Source organism: Elephas maximus, chromosome 22, assembly GCF_024166365.1.
Source record: "Elephas maximus indicus isolate mEleMax1 chromosome 22, mEleMax1 primary haplotype, whole genome shotgun sequence".
NCBI lineage: Eukaryota > Metazoa > Chordata > Mammalia > Proboscidea > Elephantidae > Elephas > Elephas maximus.
In genome coordinates this window covers 11,112,790-11,136,883 of record NC_064840.1, presented here as the reverse complement: position 1 = coordinate 11,136,883, position 24,094 = coordinate 11,112,790, and the positions used below count along the sequence as shown (strand labels likewise).

The window sequence follows — 24,094 nt, the reverse complement described above, 5'->3', positions numbered from 1 at the left end:
TGGATGTGTCTATGGAGCTTCCATGACTTTGCCTTGGACAAGTTGTGCTGGCTTCCCCAGTATTGTCCACTGTCTTACCCTTCACCAAAGTTAACTGCTTGTCTATTGTCCGTTTAGTGTTTTTCCATCCCCACTTGTGCCCTCCCTTGTAACCATCAAAGATTGTTTCTTTTTGTGTGTAAACCTTTTCATGAGTTTTTATAGTAGTGGTCTCATACAATATTTGCCCTTCGTGATTGACTTATTTCACTCAGCATAATGCCCCCCAGATTCATCCAGGTTGTGAGATGCTTCACAGATTCATCAATGTTCTTTATCTTTGCATAATACTCCATTGTATGTATGTACTATAGTTTATTTATCCATTCATGTATTGATGGACATCTAGGTTGTTTCCATCTTTTTGCTGTTGTGAACCATGCTGCAGTGAACACGGTGTGGATATATCTATTCATGTGACGGCTCTTATTTCTCTAGGACATATTCCTAGGAGTGGAATTGCTTGATCTTATGGTATTTCTATTTCTAGCTTTCTAAGGAAGTGCCATATTGTTTTCCAAAATGGTTGTACCATTTTACATTCCCACCAGCAGTGCATAAGGGTTCCAATCTCCCCACAGCCTCTCCAACATTGGTTATTTTCTGTGTTTTTGATTCGTGCCTGTACAGGCAGGCAGAGGTTTTTGTCTGCATTGTTCCATTGCTGTGTCCCCAGTACTTAGAACAACAGAAAGATTTATTGAATACACAGTAGCTGCTCCGTAAATATTTCTAATTGAATCAATGAACACACACACGTGCACAAGCACACTTCTTGGCTAGATGACTTGCAGTTGATAAACATTCAATAAATGGTATTTGCTATTATTTTTATTGTTATGATAATAAATTGGACCATAACCCTCCCACCAGGAACACAGAAGGAAGTCAAGGAGGCTGGGACCCTGATGTCTTGTCTAAATCTCTTCTGAGAGATTTCGATTGTTAGTGAGAGGCTGGAAGTATGATCTATGATGGAAGAGAAAACACAGAATAGTGGGAGGGTGGGGTGAGGGGACCTGGATCCTGGTTCTGGATCTGACACCAATTCACTGAGGACCGAGGGGCCCATCTGGGAATGAGGGGTTGGCCCTGGATGGGGACGACTCTGGAGCCCAGTTTCCTGAGGCTACACTGCCTACACAGGATGGTGCACGTCCATTCCTCTTCTGCCTGTGGACACTGTCTCGTGCGTGATGTGTCCACGGCTCTGCACATAACTCCGGAAGGCCCCACCCATGTAGTCTTTTTCAGGCTGGAAGAGTAAAACACATGATCGCATCAGGGGGTGGCACTGGGTCTCAGTGGCCCTTTTTGGTGAACATTGTGATGTGCCACCTGGATCCCCTTTTCAAGGAAGACTTGTTCCTAGCTGCTGGGAAGGCGGCTGGCAGATGGCCTTGAGATGTCAGCCCCTTTCGAGGGTGCCTGAGCTGCAGAGAAGGAGTCCTTGGGTGGTGCAAAAGGTTCAGGATAACTGAAAGGTTGGAAGTTTGAGTCCACCCAGAGGTGCCTCTGAAGAAAGGTCTGGCGATCTGTTTCCAAAAAATCAGCTATTGAAAAGGAGCACAGTTCTACTCTGACACACATGGGGTCGCAGTAAGTCAGAGTTGGCAACTGGTAACTGGTCAGCTTCAGAGAGTGGTTCTTGGGACACAGCAATGAACAAAACAAAACTCCCTTCACGTGCCTTTGTGTGTGTGTGTGTTGGCAGGGGAAGGGGAAGACAGACAATAAACAAAGAAACTAGCTCAGCTTTGATGAATGCTGCTCGAGGCCGCGCCCCTTCCTGAGTTGCTCACATGATCCCTGTTGGGGGTAAAGGCCCGACCACCTGGGTCCACTGTGGGACCGCTCTGAAGTGTCATTTGAGCTCCTAGGCTCTCCGTGGGGTCGCCGTGTCACTGGGGCTGCATCACGGCTCCACTTCTCCCTCTGACCAGTCCTGTTTCCCTTCCCAAAGGCACTGGTTCCAAGTTCACTCCCCTATAAACATTCTGCATGCTACACTCCATCCCAGGGGCTGCTTCGGGGGGAACCAGCCTGCAACATCGTCAATCCCCGACCTCAGAGTGGTCTCACAGAAAGACCCCTCCTCTGGGAGTGGAAAGACCCAAGATCATGTCCTTCTGCACCTGTTTAGCTGTGTGACATGGCTCAGGTCACTGAGGTGCTCTGAGTTTCCCGTTTGTTAGATCATAGGTGGGGATGCTGTAAGGCAGACCGTTTAGCACAGTGCAGTGAGCACTGGTTTTGGAGTCCACTGAGTTTGAATCCCAGTGCCACCACTTCCTAGCTGAGTGTCCTTGAGCCAGTGATTTCCCCTCTCTGGGTCTCAGTTTCCTCATCTGTCAGATGGGGATGATAGAAAACATAGCTCATAGGGTGGCTATGAGGATTCGATGAGATAATGTCTATTAGAAGGTTTAGGATGGAGCCCGAGCCCACAGCAGGTGCTCACTCCGTGGTGATTGTCATGATTTATTCTTCTTCTTTGTGGGATGAGCTGATTGAAGCTGTCAGAAAAGTTACCTCAGGCCAAGGAGACATTAATTAAGGAATGTGCTCTGGACAAGGAACCTGAGAATTCCAGGAACCCTCTGCTTGGGGCCAAAATGACTATAAAATATGGAGCAGAGCCTGTGACTATAGGAATAGGAGATAATTTCTTAGGGAAGAATGGTCTCCAGCTTCAGGCCCCAAGCTGTGTGCAGGGGGCTGGGGGGAGTGGAGGGCAGGGAAGAGGTACGAGGTCTTACCGGCACATTCCAGGGGCCCACGAGAGACTCATCCTGATTCTGAAAGCAGGGGTAGCTCAGCCAGACTGAAGCCTCCCCGGCCAGCCTCCGCCAACTGTCTGGGTGTCCGTCACCCAAATTTCCTGTAGGGTCCGCCGGGTCTAGAATCACAGGCCTGGAGACAAGGGTCAGAGAGGGACAAGTGAGGGGTTGGGGCTGGATCTGGAAAGACTAGGTGGCCCTGGAAGAGCAAAGCACCAGGCTGGGACAGGCTAGAACTTGGGCACCAGGAAGGGCCCAGCAGGGCACTGTTCTTCGGGGCTTGTGGAGTGGCCTGCCTGACGATGGGCAGTGAACATGAGGAGAGACACCTGGAATTTGGGAGCTGATAAGCCTGGGTTTGACTTGCATGTCACCCTTTATTAGTGGTGTGCCATTGGGCGGGTCATTTGACCTCTCTAAGCAGCTGTCAAGAAAGACCTGGCAATCTGCTCCTGTAAAGGTTACAGCCTAGGGAACCCTATGGGGTAGTTCTACTCTGTCCCATGGGATTGCCAAGTTGACTGTATGGCACCCAACAATGACAACAAGCCACGTGGGGGATAGGGTACCTGGGTTTCTGCAGCTGATTGATCAGATATTGTTCAATAACGGGGTTTTCAAAGTCGTAATACTTTGTCCAGTAGATGCAAAGCAGTCTGTAGTCCCGGACTAATTCCAAGACGGTCCGGAACCCCTGTGCTGTGTTGAAGTCTGTTTGGTTGCTCCCACGCTCCCAAGCGTAGACAGTCAAGAGCTCGAGGGCGTATTGTGCTGGCAGTGGCTTCCCCAGGTTCTCCTTACACTGAGAAGATGAAAAAGGATCAGAAAAATGTGTTTGTCCCACATTTGTGTGAAGCACAGGGCTTGATACATGGTATGGTGCCACGGTGAAGAGCGGGGGTCAGCAAGTCCAGCCTACCACTTTTTTTGTTAATTGTGCTTTAGATGAAGGTTTACAGAGCAAATTAGTTTCTCATTAAACAATTAATACACATATTATTGTTTTGTGACATTGGTTGCCAACCCTGCGGCATGTCAACATTTCCCCCTTCTCGACCTTGGGTTCCCCATTTCCATTCATCCAGCTTCCCTGTGTCCTCCTGCCTTCTCGTCCTTGCCCCTGGGCTGGTGTGCCCATTACATGGTTGAGCTATGTGTGTTATTGTTTGTTTTATGGGCCTGTCTAATCTTTGGCTAAAGGGTGAACCCCAGGAGTGACTGCAGTACTGAGTTAAAACGGTGTCCAGGGGCCATTCTCTTGGCGTTTCTCCAGTCTCCATCAGACCAATAAGTCCAGTCTTTTTTGTGGGAGTTAAAATTTTGCTGTATGTTTTTCATTAGCTCCATCCAGGACCCTCTATTGTGATCCCTGTCAGAGCCCAAGACATGGTTTTGAAAAGGAAGTTTTGTTGGAACAAAGCCATGCCCATTCATCTATGTACAGTCTATGGCAGCTTTCACACTACAGAGACTAGCTGTGACAGTGACCACGTGGATCACAAAGCCTAAAATATTTACTATCTAGCCCTTTACAGGAGCCCTGGTGGTGCAGTGGTTAAGAGCTCTGGCTGCTAACCAAAAGGTCCGCAATTTGAATCCGTCAGCTGCTGCTTGGAAACCCTATGGGGCAGATCTACCCTGTCCTGTAGAGTCTCCGTGAGTCAGAATCGAGTCAACCAGAGCCCTTTACAGAAAAATGTTGCCAATCCCTGGTTAAGACCGTGAGCTTTGGATTCTGACCTATGTGGGTTGGCATCCCAGTCCCACTACTGTCTGATCCTGGGCAGGGCAGCTTACACTCTTGGGGTCCCAGTTTTCTCGTCTTCCAAGTGAGTGGTAATAATGGCAGCCACCTCCTAAGGCGAAGGTGGAAATGCACTGAGATGAAGGACTGGTAGTGGCCCTAAGAGACTCAAGGAAGCAAAGAAAATCCTCTCTGGTGGGAGATACGTCGTTCAGAACCTCAGATTATTTCGTAACTCTTTTTCAAATACAACTACCACGCTACTCCTTTTGCAGATGAGACAGAAGCACAGAGAGGTTAAGTTGCTTGTTCAAGGTCAGACAGCCTAGAAGCGGGTGGAAGGGAAACCTGAAGGCATACTTGTTCGAAGCCTTTGCCTGATCTACCCTCTGAAGAGTGTGGAGGAGTCTGTGAGTGTGTGTGTGTAGTTCTAACATTCATTCACTCAACAGTTATTTATTGAGCACCTATTAAGTGTCAGGCACTGTTCAGGAGTGTGTCAGGCACTGTTCAGGAGTCTTGGGATAGAGCAGTGAACAAAATCCCCTTACTTCATGTTCCTTTATTTGCTGGGAGACAGTAAATAACCAACCATAAACTAGCTCAGTTTTGATGAATGCTGTGAGGAAAAATAAAGTTGCATAAAGGGAGTGGAGGGTGGGTGGGTGGGCTATTTTAGCCCTGATAGGACAGTGGTTAAGTGCTTGGCTGCCAACTGAAAAGCCGGCGGTTGGAACCCACCAGCGGCCACGCAGGAGAAAGATGGGGCAGCCTGTTTCTGTAAAGAATGCAGCCTGAGAAACCCTATGGGGCAGTTCTGCTTTGTCCTGCAGGGTTGCTATGAGTTGGAATCCACTCGACAGCAGTGGCAGTCAGGGAAGATTTCTCAGAGGTGGTGACATTTGAGCTAAGATTTAAAAGAAACGAGAGAGAGGAGCCAGGTGGCCAAGTGGGGGGTGAGCTTTCCAGGAAGGGTAACGGCAAATGCAAAGGCCCTGAGGCTGGAGCAGATCTGCCCTACTGGAGGGACGACGAGGAGGACAGCGAGGAGGACAGCGTGGCTGGTGTGGAGGGAGGAAGGGGGAGGGAGCGGGGGGCTCAGAGAGGCAGAGGGCGGCCCGAGAGCCTCCCGTGATGACTTAGACCAGGAGACGTGTGAGAGACGTGGCGGCAACTGATGAACTATGCATATATGAATACAGGACTGAAATAATTTGCTAGACGGGGCTGAGGTATGAAAAAGAGGGGTGTCGAGAAAGGTCCAAGGACTTTGGCAGGAGTCTGGAATGACTGGGTTGCCATTTGCAGAGATGGGGAAGTCTCCTGAAAGGAATGAGGTCCCCTGGGACCCACCCCAGTCCCCACCCTCCCTCCCTTCTTCTTCTTCCTCCCCTTTCCCTTCTTCCTGTCCTCTCCCCTCCTCCTTTTTCCCTCTTCCTTACTCTTTTTCCTCTTCCCTTCACCCCCTCTCCTTTTTCCTCTCTTCTTCTCCCCTCAGCTCTCTCCTTCTCTTTCCCTTCTTCTTTCCCCTCCTACTCTCTTTTCTCTCTCTCCTCCCCTCCTTCTCCTCTCCTCTCCTCTCTTCTCTCCCTCCCTTCACTCCTCCCTTGCTCCCTGCCTGCATAGGGCCCACAGGGGCCTGGCGGGAGGGCTGTACCTCTTGGTACCAGTACTTGACCAGGCGGATGAGGCTCTTCAGCTTGGTGGGACGCTGCTTCAGGAAGGCTCGCTGAAGCTCTGTGAAGCAGGTGGAGAACTCGCCCCCCCGGGAGCACTCACGGATGAGCTGGACGTAGATTTGGGGGTCAGGTTTGTAGTCTTTAGTCACCTGACCTGTTAGGGATGAATCCATCACTTTAGGATGTCAGCTCTTCTCTGAGGTTCCTTCTGTCTCTCTGGGGAGACAAACTCGCTGGCTATGGGGTACAGTGAAAGGGGCAGCAGGCCCACAGCTGAAACGTCTGAGGTCCAGTCCCCAAACCCCCTTCTCCCATTTCCAGTGCCACTGCCCTGCCCAAGCCACCATCGCCTCCTCACTGGTTCCCACAGCCCGTGCTCCACCTAGCACCAAGGGGTCTTCTAAAATCTGATGACTCCACTTTTTGCTTCCCATCAGAGCTAGAATAAAATCCTAAGTCACCACAGTGGCCTACAACACTTGGTATGATCTGGCCCCTGCTACTGACTTTAAGCCAGTTCTATGCTGCCCCCATTTTTAGAAAGAAAATGTACACACCTTGCCACACGCAGAACTGGTAAGCCTTGCGGATGTTCTATAAGAAACGTCTTTGTCCACAAACAGACAAACAACAAAAACCCCAACCAGTTGCCGTGAGTCAATTCCCACTCCTGGGGACCCCACGTGTGCCGAGTACAACTGTTGCTCCACAGGGTTTTCAATGGCTTTGGACTTTTGGAAGTAGATCGCCAGGCCTTTCTTCCAAGGGTCCTTTGGGTAGATTCGAACTGCCAATCTTTTAGTTAGCAGCCAAGCACTTAATCAAATTGTGTTAATTTGCTGCTTAATGTGTCTCCCATGACTGATTATGATCTTTTTCGTTCTTGCCCCCCAAAACAGAAACCAAACCTGTTGCTGTTGAGGCAATTCCGACTCATAGTGACCCTATAAGACGGAGTAGAACTACCCCGTAGGGTTTCCAAGGAACGCCTGGTGGATTCAAACTCCCGACCTTTTGGTCAGCAGCCATAGCTCTTAACCACTACGCCACCAGCATTTCCATTCTTGCCCCTGGAGAGGCTATAACATCGCCTTCCACTTTGAAGGGATGTCCTGGTTTGATAAAGCTTTCATATTGTGTGAGACATCTGCTCAGGAACAGAGAAAAAAAAGGAGGCCGTGTCAGAGGTCAAGGGCTGAGACCCCTTGTGGCTGGGAGCACTCACCCAGGGCGTCAAAGGCAGGCAGCACATCAAAGTTCACACACTTGTTTTGGTAGTGGGAACTTAGCATGAAGCTAAGCACGCGGGGTTTTTTCCGTTTACGCTGGACCTCAAATTTCACGTCAAACTTTTCCTCCTTTTGACAGGCTTCCAACTGTTTTCTGATTTCCTCAATGAATATTCCCCGGTGCTTTAGCTGCTCCTGAAAACTTGTGAGATTGCTGAGGAAGACCACGAGGTCAGCGTCAGATCGGCCTCTGAGAGCGGTGCCTTTGCCGGAGGAGCCACCCTAAATAAGATGATGAGAATAATGACCGACACTAATTGAGAAGAGCCTCCCTAAATACAATGACCAGGACAATCACTAACATTGCTTAGTGCTTTACTGTTCTCAGGCCATTGCAAGTCTTAACTCCTGTAAACCTCATAATGACTCTATGATTTAGGTATTATTATTCATTCCGATTTTACAGATGGGGAAACAGATGCTCGGAGAGATCATATAACCACTCCAATCACACAGCTAGTTGGTGCCAGAGGTGGGACCGACTTGGCTTCCTTTTTCCAGAGTCCATGTTCTTCTTCCCGGACCTTTACTATCTTATAACATATACCCCAGACTGGCCCAGGCTGAGTGTTTACACACATTATCTTACGTAATCCACATAGCCTTGGGAGGGGTCAGGAATTATAATTCCCACTTTATGAAGAAGGAAATTGCAGCACAGAAAGGCTAAGTGACTTGCCAAGATCCTCCAGCCAGTGGGTGCTATCTACCTTCAAAACTTAGACTCAGCCGGCTCATGACACTGCAGAAATGTGAGTCGCAGGCTGGCCACTAGTTGCCGCTGTTCTTGTTAGTTGCCATCCGGTCTATCCTGACTCGTGGCGACCCCATGTGTGCAGAGTAGAACTGCTCCATAGGGTTTTCAAGGCTGTGAGCTTTTGGAAGCAGATAGCCAGGCCTATCTTCTGAGGAGCCTCTGGGTGGGTTCCAACCACCAACCTCTTGGCTAGGAGTCTAGCCCTTAACTGTTCGCACCACTCAAGGACTCCATAGCCACTAATTCGCAAGTTGTTTGCCGGAGCTGGGCCTCAGTTTCCCTATCTCTAAAATGGGACAGTGGTTCATCACTTTCATCTGGGGCACTTGTTTAAAATTCAGGTGGAGGACCTCACCCCAGAATCTCTTTGAAACAGCTATGGTTATAACTTTGGTGTAGATAAATGAGAAACCACCAGCCCCGAAGACCTCACCCCTTCCTTCTAACTTTCATACCCCCCGTTCTACATTTTTGTTTTCTCTCCACAGGCACTCTTGTCCATTCAGCCACCCCTTCCCCAGGCAGGCGGGCAGGCCTGGGCTTACCTTCACAACCTTGGACACCCGCACAGATCCGATGAAGCACCTTTCCTTCAGGAAGCTACAGATGGTGTCAACGGCTTCTCTGACCTGCGTGCGGAACACTGTGTCTGGCAGGAGATGGTCTTCGATGAACTTGTCCAGATTCCTGGCCGGGGTATTTCTGAGTTCCCCCATGATGCTCGGGGGTGGGCAGGAGAGCCAGTGATGGTGGAGCTGGCGCCTGGGACCTGTTAGTCTTTTTGCTCTGCAGGCTGAGTGTGGACTCTGTTACTTTCGTTTCCCAGGAAAGGAAGAACCTCTGGTCCTGGGACCTCCCCTTAGCAAATTAAAGCCTCCAAAGGATCCTCCTCTGCCCTCTGATTGGACTCTTACCAGCCCTCCCTGCTCGCTCCTCCACCCTCTGAAACTTCCTCTCCTACCATCAGCTTACAGCAAGGCCTCAGCTGTGAAAAATCATCCCTAAAAACAGATTTTTGTTTTCTTTCTTTGTCTTTTTTGTTGCTGACAAAATTGCTTCATAGTTTCTTATGGTTTTTACAGCAATGCATGCATAGGACGATCACCCATAATCGAAAACTAGGTCTACTGTTACAGACATCTTGACACAGATCCTTTCAGGTTTTTCTATGCACACACACACACACACACACACACGCACACACACGCACGCACGCACAGGGTTCTCTTTTTATTTTTAAATGGCATCATACTATACTTTTTACGTCAAAATATATTTCCATGAATATAGTTTCAAAGCCATTTTTAAAAAAAAAGAGGGAATAGATCAACACAAATACATGTCAACTATCTTACCTGACTTCCTCCTAACCAGCTGGTCAGTTAATTGGCACTCTTCCCTCCCTCCCTAAAACACGGTGACTTGTGCCCAAGGCAAGATGTCACTGAGAAGGGGGCGAACCTCTGTCTATACAATACTGGCATCTTCTCTCACCTGTTAGATTGTGTGTTTACCAAACTTCCCAAGCCTCTTTATGGCAATCGTGCTTGTTACTGAAACACATTCTTTTGATGACATTTTTATTTTAAAATATGAGTGCAAAAGAGACCCGCGCTTAGAAAACTGACATTGAATTCTTTGGAAATATGCAAGAAAAGCAAGCTGCTTGAAACAATGGTTAGAATTAGATAAGTGCGAGACAATGGGGAATTATTGAGGAAATCACTGTAAACATCTAGAATTATGACCACAGGCCTTTGTAGGCGGTGAAACAGAAACAGGAAATTATAGATGACGCAATCCTGTCTGTTTCATGCAAGAAAGATGACACGAGGTGTGTCCAGTCAGGTGGCTGGCCCTCAGCAGAAAGGCCTTGGTTTTTACTGAAGGACTGGGAAATGAAGGCACGTTTACATACCTCTGGGGCGGACCAGGAGTCCCCGGATGGTGCAAACGGTGTGTGAAAGACTGGAGGTTTGAGTGGGAGCCCTGGTGGTGCAGTGGTCGAGCGCTCGGCTGCCAACCAAAAGGTGGCCAGTTCCAACCCACCAGCTGCTCTATGGGAGAAGGATGTGGCATTCTGCTTCTGTAAAGATTACAGCCTTGGAAACCCTATACAACCTGGAAACTAACAACAAGAGATAGCTCTTCAGAAGAGCACCATGTTCAAGGAAAGCATTCTTTACCAAAAAAAAAAAAAAAAAAATTTTTTTTCTTTCCCCACTGTTTGGTTTAAAGAAGGCTACCGGGGCTATTTCTGGTTCAAGGTTTGAAGACTATCTTGGGGCAATAGTTTTGGGGGTTCATCCAGCCTCAATAGCTCCAAATATTCTGGATTCCATGAATTGGCAAATGTTTTGTTATATATACTTTTACCACAAATAAAAAACAAACAAAAACTGTTATCTTTTTTGTTTTCAAAAGCTGGCACTAAAATACAGACCTCCATCCAGCAAACCAGCCCTCCGTGGCGGTCTGGTCCCCCTGCCCAACCTCAGCTCTGTTGCTGGGACTCCTTCTGCTCCCCACTCTGGTTTCTCAGTGTCCCCACCTGCCCCACTCACCTTGCTGACTCTCGAGGCCTTGTGGACACAGTTCTCACGGAGGCAGCGCAAGATGCTGTCGATGGCCCTGTTCACCTGCTCCTGGAATTGAGGGCTCGGCTTCAGGTGGTCCTGGATGAAGCGGTCCAGCTCCTTGGTGGGGATCTGAGACAGATCCAAGACTGTCCCTGGTATAGAGGGGGTGCTGCTGCTCGTCCCCAAGGGGCTGGGAGCTGGGTACGAGTGTTTCTTGCTTCCTGCTCTGGGGCACACGGCACTGTTGCTCCTGCTGTCCTCGGGGATGCTCTGGTCAGGGTCTCTCTGGATGGGGTGGCCCAAATCTGAGCACCCAGCACGTGGAAGGCCCTGGAAGTTGTGGAAGGAGCTGCTTTACCCAGGGCCAGAGGTTTCTGCTTCCAACCAACCCGTTCTCTCACCAGCCCATTGTACAGCCAGAGTGACTGAGACTCAGAGAGGGGAAGTGGGAGGTCACTGCTAGCCCTTGTGGCACTTTGTGCATAGAAAATGGTTCCCCTCCTGGGGGAATAAGTTACAAAAGATGCTCCCTTTGGGTGGACACAGCTTGTTCAGCAGACAGTAACTATGCAAAATAAAGGCCTTCCTCCAAGCTGACTGTCAATTAGATCGTTTTACATGTGGCTGCCTCTCCTTTTTCAATTCTGTATTCTCCATCCACACAGCCTGTGACACACAGCAGATGCTTAGGAAACACTGGTTAGAAAATCATGCCTGAAATCTAAGGATCCTGGGGACCCCTCACTCACCAGCCCTTCCCAGGGCTGCACAGGCCTCCCAGGTGCCTGAAGAAAGCACGGGTGGTCATAGCAGGACCCTGCCTTTTGGGCCAGCACGTCCCAGCGCCAGGCTGCCCCATTCCCTACGTCCCACGTTGGGTCTGCCGGGTCAAGGATCACGGGTCTGCAATAAGAAGGTTCTGGTTAGCAAGATGGTCAAGATCAGGGGCTCTGGAGTCAAACGGACCTGGTTCCAATCCCAACTCTGCTCCTTTCCAGCTGTGTGACCTGGACCAGATGACTCAACCTCTCTGAGCCTCAGTTTCCTCATCTGCAAAATGGGTATAACGACAGTGCCTGCTTTGATGCGGTGTTGCAGGGATTAAATTGGAGCAATGACCCTCAATGCTGGCTGCACATTAAAATCACAAGACACCACAGTTGCCCTGGGGATTCTGATTTATATCTTATGAGCCGGCAATTTCACTCCCAGATATATACCCTACAGATAAGCACAGGCACTGAAAACAGGATCAAGAATGTTTATAACAACCTTATTTGTAATAAATCAAACCAAATCCATTGCCGTCGAGTTGATTCCAACTCATAGGTAAGACAGGGAGCAAAGGCCCTGAGATCGGAGGGTGCCTGTTTGAGAAACAGTGAAGAGACTGGTGTGGTTAGAGGAGAAGCAAGTAAAAGAGAAATAGACTATACTATATCAGGGAGGTAATAGGGGGTTGAGTGTGGAACCTAGAGACTTAGTAAGACAGGGAACAGAGGGACCCTCAAATCTGCAAACAAAGTAACAAGAAATAGGCCAGGGCGCAGAAACAAAGCCACTCCCCAGAACAATGGGACAGGCTATCTGAAAATAGACGCAAACTTCTTTAAAGTTGCCTTTCAGAAGCAGCTGGAGAAAACCAGGCCCAGGGACATGCGCAGAACATCCATCTGTGACCACTGTGTGACCTTCCACCAGGGGCAGTGAGGGGCTACAGTCCTAGCCGGGGAATCGAACCCAGGGAATGAGTGACTGAGCAGGCGCGACACCCCATAATAAGTCCTGCTACGAATCCCAGAGGCCTCTGGGACAGGAGCCATCTTGGAAAGGTGCTGTGCGCACACCTTAGTTAACATATCCCTGCCTGTGCCTATGAGTAAACATGAATCTTTTCCCACCCAAGAACTTTTAAAAACTCTGGCCTGTCTTTTATTCTGTGAGATGAGGGTAAGTGTTGCTCTAGGCCCTCCTCGTCTCCACTTGCAAGCCTCTTCAATAAAGCTTTGTTCCCGTGGAAAACTACGTGCCTTACCAGCTCATTCTCGACCAGTGAGAGGCAAAAGCCTTATTCCGGTAACAAGATGAAGGTAAGTGCTGCTCTAGGCCCTCCTCTCTGTTTGCAAGCCTCTTCAATAAAGCTTTGCTCATGTGGAAAACTATGTGCCTTACCTGCTCAGTCTTGACCAGTGAGAGGCAAGAACCTTATTCTGGTAACATAGGGACCGTACAGGACAGAGTAGAACTGCCCCATAGGGTTTCCAAGGAGCAGGTGCTGAATTCAAACTGCCGACCTTTTGGTTAGCAGCCGTAGCTCGCCATAGCTCTTAACCACTGTGCCACCGAGGCTGTTATAACTCAAAACTCAAAGAAATTGAAACATAAGGGTAATTCTTAGCAATTATCCTGTATGCATATAGGGAAACCATTCTGATTTCAAGGCAAAAAAGGCAAATGGCTCAAAGTGGGCTAGTTACCATGAAGCTTGTAAAGACAAGAGGAGAACAGACAATCGGCCATTCGCTAAGCTTAACTGATTGAACCGTGCCCTCCCCCTTTTACTGAGATCCACTGACATCAGCTCACGAGGTGGTCTCTGGCCCTCCACCCACCTGCAGCCATGATACCTTTAGAAATTCAAATTAAGTAAACCCGGCTTCCATCAGGAAAAAAATGATTCACAATTTTGGGTAAAAAACAAACCAACCAACCCAAAACACTGCTGGCCGGATTAATTTGGGGTCAGGAATTTTTTTTACGGTTAACATTTTGTTTTGTGGGTAAGAAAAACCTTCAAAAAGTAAGATGTCTGTATTAATTTTTCTCTTTGACAAGCCCCAAACTGGAAACAACCCAAATGTTCATCATCAATAGAATGGAAACTACATTATAATAAATGCACACAGTGGAATGCTATACAGCAATGAAAAAGAACGGACCGCAGCTCCACACAACAATATGGATGAATCTTGAAGGCTTAGAGTTGAGAAAGCAAAGCCACACACGAAAAAGTGTGGTATGATTCTATTTAAATAAAGTTTAAAAACAGGCAAAAGCATAATGAAAGAAGTCAGAATGGGGTTAATTTTGGGGGTTCTGGGAAGTGCACAAGGGAAGCTTCTGAGGTGCTGGGAAATATCCCACCTTGATCTGGGTGCTGGTTTCACAGGTATGTGTTCAACTTCAGAGAAAATCATCAAAATATGCATTTAAGATGTGTATGTTACACCGCAGTAATGAGGCACTGGTATATTTCTTAAAACTCCCACTAGTACCAGCTACTGCTGAGCTGATTCCATCTCATGGCGACCCCATGTACATCTGAGCAGAACTTTCTGAAGCAGATTGCCAGGCCTTTCTTCTGAGGTGCCTCTGGGTGAACCCTTCAGTTGGTGTGAACTGTTTGTACCACGCTCAAAACTCCCTGAGTGATTCAAATATGCACCCGAGGCTGGAACCACTGATTTAGAAAATGCAAGTATAGCGTTTCACCTTGATCCCAACCAAGCCCTTGGTCAATATGACCTGTTTCACGGTGGTTAATTATCTCCCATGCTCAGCCGCAGGGGAGCCGATGACGAGGAGGAGTGAGGTCATACCTGGGTCTTTTCAGCTGGCCCCGTAAGAACTGCCCAACTGCAGGGTCCTCAAAGCCATAGTTGACGGTCCAGAAAATACACAGGTGCTGGTACTGGTGGATCAGGCCCAGGACGGTTCGGAGGCCTTGGGACAGGCTGAAGGCGTCCTTCTGGCAGCCCTGCTCCCAGGCGAAGATGGTCAGCAGCTCCAGGGCGTAAACTGGGGGCAGCATCCCCCTCCCCGCCTCTTGTGGGCACACCTGTAATGGGCGAGAGGAGGGGCTCAGAGGACAAAGGGGAAGGAAGACAGCAAGCTCTCGCAGAACTTCCCTGAGTATCGCAGTCTCCAGGTGGGGACCTACAGTTCCAGCCTGGGACAAGCAGCTGTGCTCCAAGCCTGTTCTGGGAGCAGCCTGGATGGTCTCTCCTGTTCTCACTGTCGGGGCTTCACCCATGTGGCTGCCTCACAAGCGCTCCATCTCTCCATGTCTTTCCCATGCTCTGGTCTATCTCAGTCCAGCTGTCAGCCTCTCACCTGGACAACCGCCCCAGCCTCCTCGTGGTCCTCAGTCTGCCTCTCACCAATCCATTGTCCGCTGACTGAAGCAGGCACATATTTAACCACATCACTCCCCCTTCCCCTGCAGATAAAGCACCATCCACAGCTCTTATTGCCCTTGGAGTGATTCTCAATTTGCCTGCAAAGTGCTGCTTGGTCTGACCTCTGTCCACCTCGCCAGCTTCCTCTCCTCCTCCACACCCCGCCGCCTGTCATGTCTGTTCCTATCATATCGCTCACTGGTCCCCAAGTTCTCTCCTACCTCCAGGTCTTTGCACATGCTGTTCCCTCGGCCTAGAACACTTTTCATCTCCCCTTAACTTGGCCGACCCCTCCTCATTCCTCGAGGCCCAGCTTGACTCTGACATGACCCTCCCACCCACCCTAGATATCTGATTTCACAGTACCTTCTCTTAGGGTAATTCTTGTCACCTTTTGTCAGCAGTTATGGACTGAATTGAGTCCCCCCAAAATGTGTGTCAACTTGGCTAGGCCATGATTCCCAGTATTGTGTTGTGGGATTTATCCACCATTTTGTGATCTGATGTGATTTTTCTATGTGTTGTAAATCCTACCTCTATGATGTTAATGAGGCAGGATTAGAGGCAGTTATGTTACTGAGGCAGGGCCCAATCTACAAAATGAGGTTGTGTCTTAAATCAGTTTCTTTTGAGACGTAAAAGAGACAAGTGAGCAGACAGATATGGGGGCCTCAGACCACCAAGAAACAAGAGCCAGGAGAATCGCATGTCCTTTGGACCTGGGGTCCCTGTGCTCAGAAGCTCCTCGACTGGGGAGGATTGATGACAAGGATCCTTCCCCTGAGTCAAGAGATAGACAAAGCCCTCCCCTGATGCTGGCGCCCCGAATTCGGACTTCTAGCCTACTAAACCGTGAGAGAATAAATTTCTCTTTGTTAAAGCCATCCGCTTGTGTCATTTCTGTTATTGCAGCACTAGATAACTAAGACAGCCCTCAGGTGTCTTATTTTGGGGGGCCTCTTTGCCACACCCCCAACGCCTAGTACATTACCTGAGCGGTATCACTAAAAAAAAAAAAAAAAAAAAAAGCTGGCACTTAAATATATACCTCCAGCTAGCAAACCACCCCTTTACAGGTGAGGAAACTGAGGCACCGGGGTGATGTAACTTGACTAAGGTCACACAGAAGATTAAGTAGCAGATCCAGGACTCGTCCCCCTGGCAGACTGGATCCAGAGTCTGACCTTTTAATAGGTACCAGGCTATTAGCCAGCATTTCTTGCCCCTGGAGAGGCTTATTTAGCTGGGAAAGACTTAGAAACCCATATTCTCCTCTATACCCAGTGGTGGAAACAGGCCCAGAGAAGGGTAGGAATTTGCCTGGGGTCACACAGCATGTGATGGCTGAGTCAGAATTGGAATCCAAGATTTCTTCCTACTCAGACCTGCTTTATGACAAATGAGTCCAACAGAAGGACCAGGCTATGTGTCCCAAGATTTTAGGAGGCCTGTTTCCCCATCCCTAGGCACTAGCTGGGCACCCCTCTCCCAGTGCACAAGTCTGTCAACAAGCATGGACGCACGCTGGGGCAAGGGGTATGCAAACTTCAAATTACCTCAAACCATGTACAGAATACTCCAGTTAGGGCAAAGTCCTAAACATGAAAAAGCAAAACTTAAAACTTTTTGGAGAAAAACATAGGAGAATAATTTTAGAAAGACAGGATAGGGAAAGATTTCTTAAACAAGACACGCAAAGCACAAACCATACACGAAAAAGATTAATACATCTGATTACATTAAAATTCAAGTATCTTCTATGACAAAAGACCCACAAAGTGAAAGTACAAGCTCCAGACTGGGAGAAGATATTTGCATTATATTAACTCAGAACGAGTGCCCAGAATATATAAAGAAAAAAAGTATATATAAAGAGCACCAAGAAATCAATAGCAAGAAGACAGCTAGCCCAAAAGAAAATAATGGACAAAGGATTAAAAAAAAAAAAAAAAAAAAAACCCAAACCCAGTGCTGTCGAGTCGATTCCGACTCATAGCGACCCTATAGGACAGAGTAGAACTGCCCCATAGAGTTTCCAAGGAGCGCCTGGCAGATTCGAACTGCTGATGCTTTGGTTAGCAGCTGTAGCACTTAACCATTACGCCGCCAGGGTTTCCGGACAAAGGGAATGAACAGACAATTCCTAGAAAGACAAACATGAAAGCCTCTACAGCAAAAGATTCTTGAAGGCACAGATTCAAACAGTCATATGCCTGGAGGAAGGGGTCTCACACATGTCCTTACCTGGCGGTACCAGTGCTTCACCAGCAGAATCAGGTTCTTCAGTTTGGCTGGGCGAATGTTCACGAAGTCCCTCTGCAGCTCTGCAAAGCAGGCGGCATGCTCGCCCCCCTGGCAGCCACTGTTGAGGAGGGCAGAATAGACCTGGGGCTTGGGTTTCATACCAGGGCTCAGCTGACCTGTGGATATAGAGGGCAGTGTTGGCACTGAGCCCAGCTTGGCGCACTGGAAGAGACTGGGGGGAATTTGGAAAGGAGAATCCAACAATGTAGTGGAGTCGGGGCTTGGTGGACTGTGCCTCAGTTTCCCCCGAGCAGCTCAGGAGACAAGGAGGAAGAGTTGTGCTCCAGACTAGAAAGGAGTCTCCCCTCCCAAATAGCTAAGCAGCCGCTAGTGGGCGGGGCCTGAGGAAGACCAGTCGTGTGGTTAAACAGGGAGGATGCCTTCAGCTGAGTCACAAGTACAATTCACTCCTCCCTGAAACTCCCTCCAGTAACCCGTTGTCAAGTCAGCTCTGACTCCTAGCAACCCCATGTGTGTCAGAGTAGAACTGTGCTCCACGGGGTTTTCGGTGGCTGATTTTTTGGAAGTAGATCACCAGGCCTTTTTTCCGTGGTGCTTCTGGGTAGACTTGAACCTCCAACCTTTCGATTACTCCCTCAGGCAATACTAAAACACCACTATCACCAAACCAAACTCATCACTGCTGAGTCGATTGTAACTCATAGCAGCCCTACAGGACAGAGTAGAACTGCCCCATAGGGTTTCCAAGGCTGTAAATCTTTATGGAAGGAGACTGCCACATCTTTCTCCTGTGGAGCAGCCGGAGGGTTCGAAGCTCCGGCCTTTTGGTTAGCAGCTGGGTGCTTTAACCACTGCACCACCAGGGCTCCTAAACATCACTGTACACACCTTTAATTAATTGGCCACACACTCCCTGGTGCCATCGGCGGTGGAAACAGCAGAAATAGTGAAAGAGAAAATGAGGCAAGGGGTCCTGATTCCTTAGCAGCGATTGCTGGTATTTCTTGAGCATTTCCTGTGTGCTGGCGCTGTGCTGAAAGCTTTACATGAATCCCCCTCATTGCATCCCCATCACAATCATGTAAGAAAGTAAAACTCTTCATTCACCCCATTCTATAGTGAGCCACAGAGAAATTCAGTGCTTTGCCCGAGATTACATAACTGGCAAACAACAGAAGCAGGATTCGAACTCAGGGCCATCTGACCTTACAGCATGTGTGCCTTTTCCTCCACTTCTCATGGGCATGGCTTGGGGAAAGTAAACAGTCTCCATAATTCCCTACATCTCTGCCCCCACTTTCTTTTTTTTATTTTCTTTTTATTGTGCTTTAAGTGGAAGTTTACAAATCAAGTCAGTCTCTCATACAAAAACTTATATAAAAAAACTTATATATACCTTGCTATATACTCCTAATTGCTCTCCCCCTAATGAGACAGCACATTCCTTCCCTCCACTCTCTCTTTTCGTGTCCACTTGGCCAGCTGCTGACCCCCTCTGCCCTCTCATCTCCCCTCCAGACAGGAGATGCCAACATAGTCTCATGTGTCTACTTGATCCAAGAAGCTCCTTCTTCACCAGTATCATCTTCTATCCCATTGTCCAGCCAAATCCCAGTCTGAAGAGTTGGCTTTAGGAATGGTTCCTGTCTTGGGCTAACAGAATGTCTGGGGATTATGACTTCTGGGGTCCTTCTAGTCTCAGTCAGACCATTAAGTCCGGTCTTTTCACGAGAATTTGGGGTCTGCATCCCACTGCTCTCCTGCTCCCTCGGGTACTCTGTTGTGTTCCCTGTCAGGGCAGTCATCGGTTGTAGGGAGCACCATCTAGTTCTTCAGGTCTCAGGCTGATGTAGTCTCTGGTTTATGTGGCCCCTTCTGTCTCTTGGGCTCATAATTACCTTGTGTCTTTGGTTTCTTCATTCTTCTTTGCTCTAGGGGCGTTGAGCCCAATTGATGCATCTTAGATGGCTGCTTGCTAGCGTTTAAGACCCCAGATGCCACTGTCCAAAGTGGGATGCAGAATCTTTTCTTAATAGATTTTATTATGCCAATTGACTTAGATGTCCCCTGAAACCATGGTCCCCAAACCCCTGCCCCTGCTATGCTGGCCTTCAAAGCATTCAGTTTATTCAGGAAACTTCTTTGCTTTTGGTTTAATCCAGTTGTGCTGACCTCTCCTGTATTGTGTGTTGTCTTTTCCTTCACCCAAAATAGTTCTTACGTACTATCTAATTAGTGAATGCCCCTCTCCCTCCCTCCCTCCCTCCCTCCCCTTTCTCGTAACCATCAAAGAACAGTTTCTTCCCTGTTTAAACTATTTCTTGAGTTCTTTTAATAGTGGTCTTATATAATATTTGCCCTTTTGCAACTGACTAATTTCACTCGGCATAATGCCTTCCAGATTCTTCCATGTTATGAAATGTTTCACAGATTCATCACTGTTCTTTATCGATGTATAGTATTCCATTGCGTATAAGTGTTCCAGTCTCTCACAACCTCTCCAACATTTATTATTTCGTGTTTTTTGGATTAATGCCAGCCTTGTTGGCATGAGATGGAATCTCACTGCAGTTTTGATTTCCATTTCTCTAATGGCTAATGATCGTGAGCATTTCCTCATGCATCTGTTAGCTACCTGAACGTCTTCTTTAGTGAAGTGCCTGTTCATATCTTTTGCCCATTTTTTCACTGGATTGTCTTTTTGTAGTTGAGTTTTTGCAGTATCATGTAGATTTTAGAGATCAGGCGCTGATCGGAAATGCCATAGCTAAAAACCTTCCCCCACTTTCTTACGGTGTGACTTTGGGTGACTTACTGTACATCCCGGTGCCTCAGTTTCCCCACTGGTAAAATGGAAGATAAAACAATACAGACCTCACGGGCTTATTTTGAGAGTAAAGAGATGATGATCCACATCAAGCGCTTGAAATAGTTAAGGATTTAATAAGTCGTAGTTATTAATGGAGTCCCTGGGTGGTGCAGCTGGTTCACGTGCTCAGTTGCTAACCCTAAGATTAGAGGTTCGAGTCCTTTGAAGAAAGGCCTGGCAACCTACTTTGGAAAAATCAGCCATTGAAAACCCCGCGGAGCACAGTTCTACTCTGACACATATGGGGTCACTATGACCCACGTGGAGTTGACTCCATGGCAGCTGGTTTTTTACGACTAATATATGTGCACACAGAGAGTGGGCATACTAGGTGTAGAGGAATGTGGGCTGTGTGCCAGCACGTCATAACCCAGGATAAACTCGAGATAGCTCTCCCCTGGAATACCAGAGTAAATTATAATAATAGAGACAATAGGAATAATAACAGAAATAATAATAGCAAATACTTACATACATAGTCCTTATTACATGCTGAGCCCTGTTCTCAGTTCATTCCGTATATTAACACATTTAATCCTTCCCACAACTGTATAAGGCAGACTATTATTATTCCCATTTTACAGATGAGGGCACTGAGGTACATTTTTATTTTAAATCAAGCATGGGTTTATCATGGAGGGGAATGCAAAAATCAAATTAATGTTTTCAAGATGAAATACAAGATTCTGCAGAATTTTGGCCTCGTCCCCAGACCCCTGCTGCTGGGCACTTGTCCCTTTGCCTCTGCCTCTGGGGTATCTGTGGAAGGTTTGGGCAGACTACTCTAGGCAGTGGCTGAAGGAAATTTTCCCGAGATACTTGGTAGAGGGCCAAGCATCCAAACACCAGGACCACAGATCCAGAAGGAACTACGTTTTCTAGGCCTCTGTCTGGTCCACGCCCAATATGTTTAGTTAAAAAACAGAAGCCCAGAGAGGGGTAGAGGCTTGCCCAGGTCACACAGCTAGTCGGTGGCAGGGCCAGAAATGGAAGCCCTGTTTCACTCCCAAGAATCCCAGGGTGACACTGCCCCTTCCCTCCCCACAACATAGGTGTGGCACCTCTCACCCAGGGCATCAAAAGCGGGCACCAGGCGGACGTCCATCCAGTTTTCAAGGTCCTCAAACACCAGTCGGAACTGCAGCAACCCAGACGTGTCCTGCTCAGGAAACTCCAGGCTCAGGCCAGGGATAGGGTCCATCCGCCAGGATTCCAGCTGTGCCCTCATCTCACTGAGGATTTCTGCACGGCGGGGGGCCTGGTCCTCATAAGTCTTGAAGCAGTTCAGGAAGACGACAAGTTCAGAATCACAGCCGCCCCTCAGAGCCGTGCCCCGGCCAGAGGAGCCTCCCTGTGAAGAGAAAAATCACTCAGGATTCTGCGCTCTCCAGTTCTTGTGCTCGTGCAGCCTGGCAGGCAACTTGGGTGAGGCAAGCGGGCTGGGCGGTGACCGTGGCAGCACAGCTCCAGGCCACTGAAGCTACGCGGGAATGCCGGCCACATCTGAGGTTTAAAAGAAGCAACTTCTCTGTGTGAATCCATGATTTTTAAATGTCATCCGCTAACTTCAACAAAATTAATACTAGGTGAAATAAATTCTGGTTTGCAGAACGCATGTTTGTGACCTTTGCCTGGAATCGGTACAAAACCACGATATGATTCGCTGAATTTCTGAGGCCTTTCTGAGCAGTGTATCTTGCTGCAAAGCTTCCAGCCTGACGATCTGAGAAGGAGGCCCATTTGTCAGAGCCTCACCTTACGCATGTCTGACAGGTGAAATCTCACTTCCAAACACACAAAAACCCTGACATGGTTACAGATATGAGGAGCGAGGCTCAGAGTGGTAAAGTGAACTACCCAGCCAGTAAATGGCAAGGGCCAGGACTCAGGCCTTCAGGAAAACCCTCCCCTCAAACTGGGACTCCTCATTACTCAATGGCTTGCTAGCTCCTTTACCGCTAGGGGTTCGCATTCAAAAAACAAACAAAAAACAAACCCATTGCTATCAAGTCGATTTCCACTCATAGTGACCCTATTTAAGACAGAGTAGAACTGCCCCATAGGGTTTCCAGGGAGCGCCTGGAGGATTTGAACTGCCGACCTTTTGGTCAGCAGCTGAATGCTTAACCACTTCGCCACCAAGGGACTCACATTGGGGCTGCTGAAAAAGGGAGTACAGGGCAGAACACAGAGAAATATTACTAACTGAGCATCTCTTGGGGCCCTGGTGGTATACTGGTTAAGGAAGCATTTGGCTGCTAACCAAAAGGCCAGCAGTTTGAATCCACCAGTCGCTCCTTGGAAGCCTTACGGGGCATTTCTACTCTGTCCTATGGGTTGCTGCGAGTCAGAATCGACTCAACGGCAATGGGTTAATTTTTTGAAATGCGTTTGGGTTTTGAGCATCTCTCATGCGTTAGGGATTTTATAAGGAAACCTGGTGGCGCAATGGTTAAGTGCTCAGCCGCTAACTGAAAGGTTGGTGGTTTGAACCCACGCAGTGACTCCCTTGGAGAAAGACCTGGCAATTTGCTCCCATAAAGATGACACCCTAGAAAACCCTGCGGGGAAGTTCTACTCTGTGTACAGGGTCACTCTTACGTCGGAATGGACTCCATGGCACCCAGCACCAACAACAGGCATTTTACACACAACAAGCTCATTTAAACTTCCAAACAAAGGTAGGAGGAAGGTACTATTACAGCACTCACTTTAGAAAAGAACAGGGAGCTTGTCACTTGCTTAAGACCCCTCACCCAGTAGAAGCAGGGCCAGGATTTGAATCCAGGCAGCCAGGCTCTCAAACCCACATTCTCTTCTGTTCTCTAGATTAATTTACTTAAAGGTGGTTTTTATTGTGAAAGTTTTCAAACGTACACAAATGAAGAGAGTATTTTACAAAAGCCCTTTGCCACATTTGCTCCATAATAAATCCCTGGCTCAACTTCTCTCTTACCAGCTTGGACAACTCACTTCTTCTCTGTGCCTCAGTTTCCCCGTCTGTCAAGTGGGGGTTACTTCGCAGGGCTGTTGTGCACATTAAATGATTAAATGCGAGCATTATATTTTCAGGGCATTTAGAACACTAACACATAGTCAGTGGGTTTTATAAGTGTTTGTTAAAGAAATGAATGAAAAAAGGATAAAGCTGATCAAACCAAACCCCGCAGCCCGTCCATCTTCAGTCTCAGTGTCTTCCGAGGATTGCACCCACTTACAAATGACGACTCTGAGGTCTGCCCCCACCCTACCCTGACCCCAGCAGCCCGGGCGCCTCACCTTGATAATTTTCAGCACCCGCGGCTCCAGGCCGGTGGCTCCGGGGCGCCCCCCGCGCTCTCGTAGGGTGGCGCCCAGGGCGCCCAGGGCGCGCCGCGCCGCCCCCACGAACTCCGCTGGTGGCTGTAGGCTGCGAGCCACCAACCTGTCCAGCGCGGCGGCCGGGGTGCTGTACACGTCCATGGTCGCCCGCAGTATGAGCAGAGGCGGCCCCGCACTGCCGGCTCAGCAGCGCAGGGCTTCCGTAGGCTCAGGCGTGTCCAGTTTCGTTTCCTTGCAGGAGTACTCGCGGTCCTTCTTTCCCGCGCTTTCAGTTTCGTTTCTTTCCAGCGGGTGTAGGCGCTGGCATTCACTTTCTGGTCCCTGTCCCAGTCGCCTCTTCTTGATCTTCCCGCGCTTAGCTCCAATAAACAAGACAAGACCAGACAGAACGCCTTCTAGGGCAGCAGGTCCGCCAAACACGGAGACTGGCACCAAGTCTGGCTGGTGCAAGCGGTTAACGAGCTCCGCTGCTGACCAAAAGTTTGGTGGTTCTACTCCACTCAGAGGCGCCTCAAAAGAAAAGCCTGGAGATCTACTTTCAAAAAATCAACCACTGAAAACCCTAAGGAACACAGGTCTACTCTGACACACATG

The 24,094-nt window shown here is 48.5% G+C and overlaps 1 protein-coding gene across 1 annotated transcript in view; it reads right to left on the bottom strand.

Moving 5' to 3' along the window:
* The window catches only part of OAS3 (2'-5'-oligoadenylate synthetase 3), a 54,843-nt gene extending 31,135 nt beyond the window's left edge, over window positions 1-23,708 (bottom strand). Inside the window, exons 1-13 of the mRNA XM_049866895.1 lie at window positions 23,459-23,708; window positions 21,248-21,530; window positions 17,290-17,465; window positions 14,467-14,705; window positions 11,617-11,770; window positions 10,853-11,197; window positions 10,207-10,345; window positions 8,834-9,081; window positions 7,468-7,753; window positions 6,221-6,396; window positions 3,389-3,621; window positions 2,799-2,952; window positions 1,180-1,294 (exon numbers count right to left, since the gene is read on the bottom strand). Of these exons, the coding sequence (XP_049722852.1) occupies window positions 1,180-1,294; window positions 2,799-2,952; window positions 3,389-3,621; window positions 6,221-6,396; window positions 7,468-7,753; window positions 8,834-9,081; window positions 10,207-10,345; window positions 10,853-11,197; window positions 11,617-11,770; window positions 14,467-14,705; window positions 17,290-17,465; window positions 21,248-21,530; window positions 23,459-23,641 (2,731 nt within the window). The 5' untranslated portion in view covers window positions 23,642-23,708. The remainder of the gene's footprint in view (window positions 1-1,179; window positions 1,295-2,798; window positions 2,953-3,388; window positions 3,622-6,220; window positions 6,397-7,467; window positions 7,754-8,833; window positions 9,082-10,206; window positions 10,346-10,852; window positions 11,198-11,616; window positions 11,771-14,466; window positions 14,706-17,289; window positions 17,466-21,247; window positions 21,531-23,458) is intronic.
* Between the last annotated feature and the right edge of the window lie 386 nt (window positions 23,709-24,094).